Source organism: Nansenia antarctica (genome assembly GCF_963989245.1).
Source record: "Nansenia antarctica genome assembly, chromosome: 4".
Classification (NCBI taxonomy): Eukaryota; Metazoa; Chordata; class Actinopteri; order Argentiniformes; family Microstomatidae; genus Nansenia; species Nansenia antarctica.
Window position 1 is genome coordinate 42,744,500 of NC_137689.1, and position 8,667 is coordinate 42,753,166.

The following is an 8,667-nucleotide window of genomic DNA, read 5'->3' on the forward strand; positions in this document are numbered from 1 at the left end:
ATAAGAGCACTTCACTTTAATAAGTGCCGCTATACAGCTCAACGGGGGGAAATGCGATAAGAATGATGTCAAAATGCAGCACTATCATGCACAGATCAGCCTTAAAACATGTAATGTTAGATATTTTAGACAGGGAGATGTATTTCTACGGAAAGGCTGTGCTTGACGCGTGAGTGCTCCTGTGTCTTGTTGGTAGTCTTTATTTATACAGCATATGGATGTTACGTGCCTCTTACTTGCCGCTTTCATAATTTTATTTAGCCTATATACCGTATTTTCCGGACTATAAGTTGCGCTTTTTTCCATAGTTTGGCTGGTCCTGCGACTTATAGTCAGGTGCGACTTATATATCAATATATATATAATTTCATACTGACTGACATGAACCAAGGAGTAAACATTACCGTCTACAGCCGACAGAGGGCGCTCTGGGCCGCTCTGGGCTTGTGACAACTATATGCTGCTCCTATACCCCTGAAGAAGTGATCTAAAACATTAGCTTGTTGAAGCTAAGCAAACGGTAGCTTGGTGAACTTGCTTACTGGTAACTTGCTTGTTGGACTCTCTGGCTTGTTATGTTAATTTAGCCTATTCAGCCTCCCAGGTATGTTCTTTATGCTATTGTGTTGCTGAATAACTGTTAATGTGTTATGTTAACATACCGGACTTCTATTCAGCCTGTTGTTCTGTGTTCTATTGTGTAGTTGAATAAACTTGCCTTTCCAGATTAAATGTCTGTTCTTGGTCTTGGATTTTGTGAAATCAATTTCTAAATAAATGCGACTTATAGTCCAGTGCGACTTATATACTGTATGTTTTTTCCCTCTTTATGTCGCATTTTTGGACTGATGCGACTTATACTCCGGAAAATACGGTAGCACAAGTCATGCATTCTGTGCTCACTACCTTTTCCAGGTGAACATAAACTATTTAAATGCTGCTATTGTTTGCGAAGTTACAAGATCCTTACATCACACCATTTTTTTCAAAAGATGCAAAGTTTTAATGTATCTTATGGAGATGTTGTAGTTGATCCCAAAGTCTCTTCAAACCCAGGCAGCGAGACCAGCAGGAAAACACAACTAGATCTTCTATAATTCTAACTGGATAGTACTTTGTTTCCAATCATACTTAGCTAGCTTACTTTTACTTATCAAATGTACATTTTGTGATATAAACGCAGTGCACACACACCGTCTCCTCTCAGCTGTCTTGCAGCCCGCAGCGCAGAGCGCAACTCGTATTATGCTCATCACCAAGTTCTCCCATAGTGTGCTTATGGACTAGTATAGTATGTTTATATCAACGGTAATCAAGTGCTTTAGTTGGTGAGCGCACTTGGTGATGGTAAGCACTCTAATATGAGTTGACTCGCTGGAACGAGAGACCGCCACACATCTGCCATATCATACCTCCGTCCCACATGTATTTATAATCATATTTTTCAATATAAAACAGAGGTATGATATGGCAGATATATATATGGTACATGGCAGTCCCACGCTCCCCACGCGATGATGAAGCGCGCTGGAACAGTCTAGCATAGGCACAGCACATCGCCATAATAGCGATTTTTTTGTTATGCTTGTTGTAAATAAAAGTTTTATCATCATATTTTTAAAAATCTTTATTAATAAGTAATTACAGAAAAAGTAAATGCCATTTTCCGAGAGTGAAATCTGTCGTGGTATTTAAAAATGGCGGTTAGCGGTGAACTCTATAAACATGGGATGACGATGTTGTAGCGATTTCCATTGACCAATCAACGGTCTGCAGTGTCAAACGTCACACACGGCCTGGCACGATAGTACCTTTCGCTACCCCTTCCGAAGTGGAGCTAAAACCGGCACGGGTACTTCGGCCTGGTACGGCTCGGTTGGCAGTGGAGAAAGCAAATCAAACCGGGCTCACACGGTACGGTACGGTACGGTACGGTACGGTAGTGGAAAAGTGCCATTACTTCACTCACACTGGAAAGCAACAGGACTCTGTTTCACTCATGTGTGTGTGTGTGGATGTGTGTGAGTGTGTGTGTGTGTGAGTGTGTGTGTGAGTGTGTGTGTGTGTGTGAGTGTGTGTGAGTGTGTGTGAGTGATTGTGTGTGTAGGCATCTCTGTGTGTGTGTGTGTGTGTGTGTGTGTGTGTTATGCATGTGTGTGTGTGTGTGTGTGTGTGCGTGTGTGTGTGTGTGTGTGTGTGTGTGTGTGTGCCTGTGTGTCTTGCTCGGGTGTGATTACGACATCTTATGATCAGTGTGCAGGTGAGATAAGGGGCTTTGCATATTTAAACACGGCCCACCTACAGACTATAGGGCTGGACAGACATGCACCTACAGACTATAGGGCTGGACAGTCAGACACCTACAGACTATAGGGCTGGACAGTCAGACACCTACAGACTATAGGGCTGGACAGACACGCACCTACAGACACACAGACACCTACAGACTAGAGGGCAGGACAGACACGCACCTACAGACACACAGACACCTACAGACTAGAGGGCTGGACAGACACACACCTACAGACACACAGACACCTACAGACTAGAGGGCAGGACAGACACGCACCTACAGACACACAGACACCTACAGACTAGAGGGCTGGACAGTCAGACACCTACAGACTAGAGGGCTGGACAGTCAGACACCTACAGACTAGAGGGCTGGACAGTTAGACACCTACAGACTAGAGGGCAGGACAGACACGCACCTACAGACACACAGACACCTACAGACTAGAGGGCAGGACAGACACGCACCTACAGACACACAGACACCTACAGACTAGAGGGCTGGACAGACACGCACCTACAGACACACAGACACCTACAGACTAGAGGGCAGGACAGACACGCACCTACAGACACACAGACACCTACAGACTAGAGGGCAGGACAGACACGCACCTACAGACACACAGACACCTACAGACTAGAGGGCAGGACAGACACGCACCTACAGACACACAGACACCTACAGACTAGAGGGCAGGACAGACACGCACCTACAGACACACAGACACCTACAGACTAGAGGGCTGGACAGACACGCACCTACAGACACACAGACACCTACAGACTAGAGGGCAGGACAGACACGCACCTACAGACACACAGACACCTACAGACTAGAGGGCTGGACAGACACGCACCTACAGACACACAGACACCTACAGACTAGAGGGCTGGACAGTCAGACACCTACAGACTAGAGGGCAGGACAGACACGCACCTACAGACACACAGACACCTACAGACTAGAGGGCAGGACAGACACGCACCTACAGACACACAGACACCTACAGACTAGAGGGCAGGACAGACACGCACCTACAGACACACAGACACCTACAGACTAGAGGGCTGGACAGACACGCACCTACAGACACACAGACACCTACAGACTAGAGGGCTGGACAGACACGCACCTACAGACACACAGACACCTACAGACTAGAGGGCTGGACAGACACGCACCTACAGACACACAGACACCTACAGACTAGAGGGCAGGACAGACACGCACCTACAGACACACAGACACCTACAGACTAGAGGGCTGGACAGACACGCACCTACAGACACACAGACACCTACAGACTAGAGGGCTGGACAGACACGCACCTACAGACACACAGACACCTACAGACTAGAGGGCTGGACAGACACGCACCTACAGACACACAGACACCTACAGACTAGAGGGCTGGACAGACACGCACCTACAGACACACAGACACCTACAGACTAGAGGGCTGGACAGAGAGACAGCTACAGACAGACAGACACCTACAGACTAGAGGGTTGGACAGACATGCACCTACAGACACACACCTACAGATACACAGACACCTACAGACACACAGACACCTCCAGACACACAGACAGCTACAGACAGACAGACACCTACAGACTAGAGGGCTGGACAGACAAGCACCTACAGACACACACCTACAGACACACACCTACAGATACACACCTCCAGACACACAGACACCTACAGACAGACAGACACCTACAGACTAGAGGGCTGGACAGACAAGCACCTACAGACACACACCTACAGACACACACCTACAGATACACACCTACAGATACACAGACACCTACAGATACACAGTGTTTCCTCTACATGCATTTCATCGTGGCGGGCCGCCACGATGGAATTTCCTCCGCCACCATTCAGATTTCTCAACAACAACAAAAAAAAAAGATTTAGGCCGCTTTTCAGACCTTCACAGCGCTAGACACACCCACAAGCGCGAAGCGACGCGCTTGCAAAACTGTTTTGTGATTGGTCGAATACATCTAGGCTGCGTCTAGTCTACAAACTACGATCCTCCACTCCTATCACCGTGGACACAGCAAGGAGCGAATTCCCGGGTAGAAATATTTCCTCTCCCCGCTGTCAGCGGTAAGCGGTACTTTCCTCCAGCAGCGGTAAATGAGGCACCCTTTGCGGCTTAATAACTTTGGTTCTCCGGGGGTTACGGTAAAAATTCCAATGTGTCCGGAAAGAGGACAAGCCATGGAATCGAAAAGTTTTTGAATGGAGTCGATCCTCCACTCCTATCACCGTGGACACAGCAAGGAGCGAATTCCCGGGTAGAAATATTTCCTCTCCCCGCTGTCAGCGGTAAGCGGTACTTTCCTCCAGCAGCGGTAAATGAGGCACCCTTTGCGGCTTAATAACTTTGGTTCTCCGGGGGTTAAGGTAAAAATTCCAACGTGTCCGGAAAGAGTCGTGGGAGACGATTTTTTTTATTGACAACGGAATTACATGCTGGAAAAACATGCAGACACAGACAATAAGAGACACACGGGAGAAGTACAGGAAAAAAAATTATTTTTTTGGGCCATCCTCGAGTTTTGGCTGAAATTACGTCGTTGTTTTGAGCGCGCGTGCGCGTTTCATGCGCGTGCACGCGAAAAAAATCGCCAGAGAGGTTCCTAGGACCCCCTCCCTAGACAGAACCCTAGGACCCCCTCCCTAGACAGAACCCTAGGACCCCCTCATACTGGACAGAACCCTAGGACCCCCTCCCTAGACAGAACCCTAGGACCCCCTCCCTAGACAGAACCCTAGGACCCCCTCATACTGGACAGAACCCTAGGACCCCCTCCCTAGACAGAACCCTAGGACCCCCTCATACTGGACAGAACCCTAGGACCCCCTCATACTGGACAGAACTCAGCCCGGGTGTTAATGAGTGACCCAGTTCAACTTCTCTCGTCTCATCTCTCTCAGGTCCTGTTGTCTGTTCACTTCCCCTCCTCTCTCCACAAACACACACCTCTCACACTACACGCCACGGCTATGTTTGGATAACACACACACACACACACGCACACACGCATGCACATATGCATGTAGACACACACACACACACATGCAAGTGCACACGCACACACACACAGACAGATGATGAGTGAATTATTAAATAAACCATATTATTAGATATACAGTACACAGATATGCTGTATATGTGATAAGTGACCAGGCAAGGTGAACCACTGACTACCCAGGGCCTAGTCCATAGACACACACCATCACACGTCTGCTCTTATAACTATCACTAAGCTGTCTAGTGAAGGGCTGGAGTGTGTGTGTCTGTCTGTGTGTGTGTGTGTGTGTGTGTGTGTGTGTGTGTGTGTGTATCAAAGGACAGAATTCATCGCCTGTCTGCTTTTCTTGCTCTTCTGGTTCTGTGGCTGTGTCATGAAGATCAAGGCGGGACCGTGTGTGTGTGTGTGTGTGTGTGTGTGTGTGTGTGTGTGTGTGTGTGTGTGTATGTGTGTGAGTGTGTCCTTTCCAGGAGTGGATGACAGAGAGGGAACATCAAAGCGAGCCTGTCATCAGCCACCCTGTCTCTCTCCCTGAGACACACAATAATCCTCCTGTAGCTCCTACAGGGTCTTCACAACCAGGAGAGGGTCTGTCAGGACCTATGTCCCTTCACCCAGTCACACACAAGGGGACACAAGGTCCACAGATCCAATATCAGATGAATCGACTGTATTATTATCCTGCTGTAATCTGGTTAGGACCACCTCTGGTTAGGACCACCTCTGCAGCTGGTCGCTCGCAGGCCACCTGTTTATCTGTGTGTGTGTGTGTGTGTGTGTGTGTGTGTGTGTCTGTCTCTCTGCCTGTCTGTCTGCCTGTCTGCCTGTCTGTCTGTCTGTCTGTCTGCCTGTCTGCCTGTCTGTCTGCCTGTCTGTCTATCTGTCTGTCTGTCTGTCTGTCTGTCTGTCTGCCTGCCTGTCTGCCTGTCTGCCTGTCTGTCTGTCCCCTCAGGTTAGACTAGAAACCGAACCACCCCTTCTGAGTAAACTCTACCTCACTACCTGGATGATTCTAACCCCCCCCCCCCCCAAGCCACATCCACAGCAAACAACAACACATCTCCAGCAGCCAGCCGGCAGCCTGGCTTAGGAGAGACGGATTTACATCCTCCTCCCTCCATCACCACTTGAGACAGCATCACAACACCCTTCAGGACAGACAGACCTACTTGAGCAAAACACAAAAGCTCTTCCAGATCCCAGAACACAGTGTGAGTGTCAGACACTGTCAGACTGCAGACTGCAGCCACACACAGGTGGACGTTGCTGTAAACAGAGGAACAAAGATAGTCTTCTGCTTTGAATAACTTCCCTACTTCACAACAGCAGCATGGACGCAGCTCAGAGAACACCTCATGCCGTGGTCCGTTCCCTCGATTTAGTAAATCTGTTCCCTCGGTTTAGTAATCCGTTCCCTCGGTTTAGTAATTCGTTCCCTCGGTTTAGTAATTCGTTAGGGTTAGGGTTAGGGTTAGGGTTAAGCCCTACGAGCCAGAACGATCTCAAGGATGCTAACCCTAACCCTAACCCTAACCCTAACCCTAACAAATTACTAAACCGAGGGAACGGATCACTAAACCGAGGGAACGGATTCACACATCAAATATTTTTTTTCTACCATGTGACCCCAGGGGGGCTCCGTAATATGTAGTACAGAGATGAAGAGATAGAAATATATATATATATATATATATAAAGAGAGAGAGAGAGATTTGTGAGCTGTTGTGACAGTAAAAGGACGTCCAATGGAACACCACCACAATAAAAACTGTAAATAAGTATCTGCAGTAATTGCATCATGCTGATCTCTGTACATAATGTTTACACCGTTAATTTATTTGTATTCATATTTTTAAACTGCAATGTCCACACTTGTCATTTACCTGTATACTACGCATCTACACAGCTCTGTATAATAATTTCTTTATTCTAGTTGTACATTACATTCTTTTTGTTTGTTTTTTATCTTCACTCTTGCTTTGGCAATGTAAACATATGTTTCCCATGCTAATAAAGCCCTTTAAATTGAACATTTGAATTTAATTGATATTGAATTGAGAGTGAGAGAGAGAGAGAGAGAGAGAGAGAGAGAGAGAGAGAGAGAGAGACTTAAGAGTATCATAATAGTGTGAATACTAACACTGAGTGGTTAGTTCTCAGAGGGTGGTTAGGTAACCACAGGGACACACAGACAGAGGTCAGGTCTTAGTGGTCCAACACAGAGAGTGAGAGAGAGAGAGAGAGAGAGAGAGAGAGAGAGAGAGAGAGAGAGAGAGAGAGAGAGGAGAGGGAGAGAGAGAGGGAGGGAGAGGAGAGTGAGAGAGAGAGAGAGGATAGAGAGAGGTCAGGTCTTAGTGGACACAGAGAGAGAGAGGTCTTTAGTGGTCTGTTGTGGTCTGTAGTGGTCTGTACTGGTCTGTAGTGGTCTGTAGTGGTCTGTACTGGTCTGTAGTGGTCTGTTGTGGTCTGTACTGGTCTGTACTGGTCTGTACTGGTCTGTATTGGTCTGTACTGGTCTGTACTGGTCTGTACTGGTCTGTAGTGGTCTGCACTGGTCTGTAGTGGTCTGTAGTGGTCTGTAGTGGTCTGTAGCGGTCTGTGGTGGTCTGTGTTACCCCTGCTAGCTGGTCTGGTGCGGCTGCGGGACCTGCTGCGTTGGCGCTGGAGACGGGTCCTTCCCAAGAAGCGGTAGTAATATGACCGCCTCCCAGACACCTTCCTGGTCAGGCCCGCCATGGTCCCTTCAGAACCAGGACCGAGATGGATCCTCCAATCCCAAAAACACTCCACTCTGTATGGCAGCAAAAGGACCGATGATCCTGAGATCCCCCAAACACACTCCTGTCAAAGCCTTCTGTGTTCTCTTCACCAGAAGAAACCCAAATGTTTTTTTTTTCTTCTCCTAAATACACTCCGCTCACTCTTAATTGTACTTGAGCTCTGAAGAAAAAAAAGTTTTGCACTCCAAAAAGTTCCAGTGTTGCGACAGTGTTCCGGAGGGGCTGGTGGTGTGTGTGTGTGTGTGTGTATCCTGAATCACAGGAAAGCTGTTCCCGTTCCCATAGACAGGAGCGACTGGGGGAGGAATTCTGCACAGCGTCCACTCTCCACCTCTCTCAGTATGTCATTAAGTCAGCTAGCCCAGGGAAAAGCCTCTCGTTACTCTGCGAGATACACTTACAAAGGACTGAGTGTGTGTGTGTGTGTGTGTGTGTGTGTGTGTGTATGTGTGTGTGTGTGTGTGTGTGTGTGTGCACAGTGTGCAGTACGCGCACGCGTGGCAAGAGTTGGTATGCCATTGAGTTGAAGCAGAACAACAGA

General features: G+C 47.9%; 1 protein-coding gene across 2 annotated transcripts in view; it reads right to left on the reverse strand.

Moving 5' to 3' along the window:
* The window catches only part of dab2ipb (DAB2 interacting protein b), a gene marked incomplete at its 5' end in the record, with an annotated part of 153,713 nt that extends 145,631 nt beyond the window's left edge, over positions 1-8,082 (reverse strand). For both annotated transcript variants that reach the window (XM_080529951.1, XM_080529950.1), the window contains one exon: positions 7,962-8,082. In XM_080529951.1, the coding sequence (XP_080386077.1) occupies positions 7,962-8,082 (121 nt within the window). The remainder of the gene's footprint in view (positions 1-7,961) is intronic.
* Between the last annotated feature and the right edge of the window lie 585 nt (positions 8,083-8,667).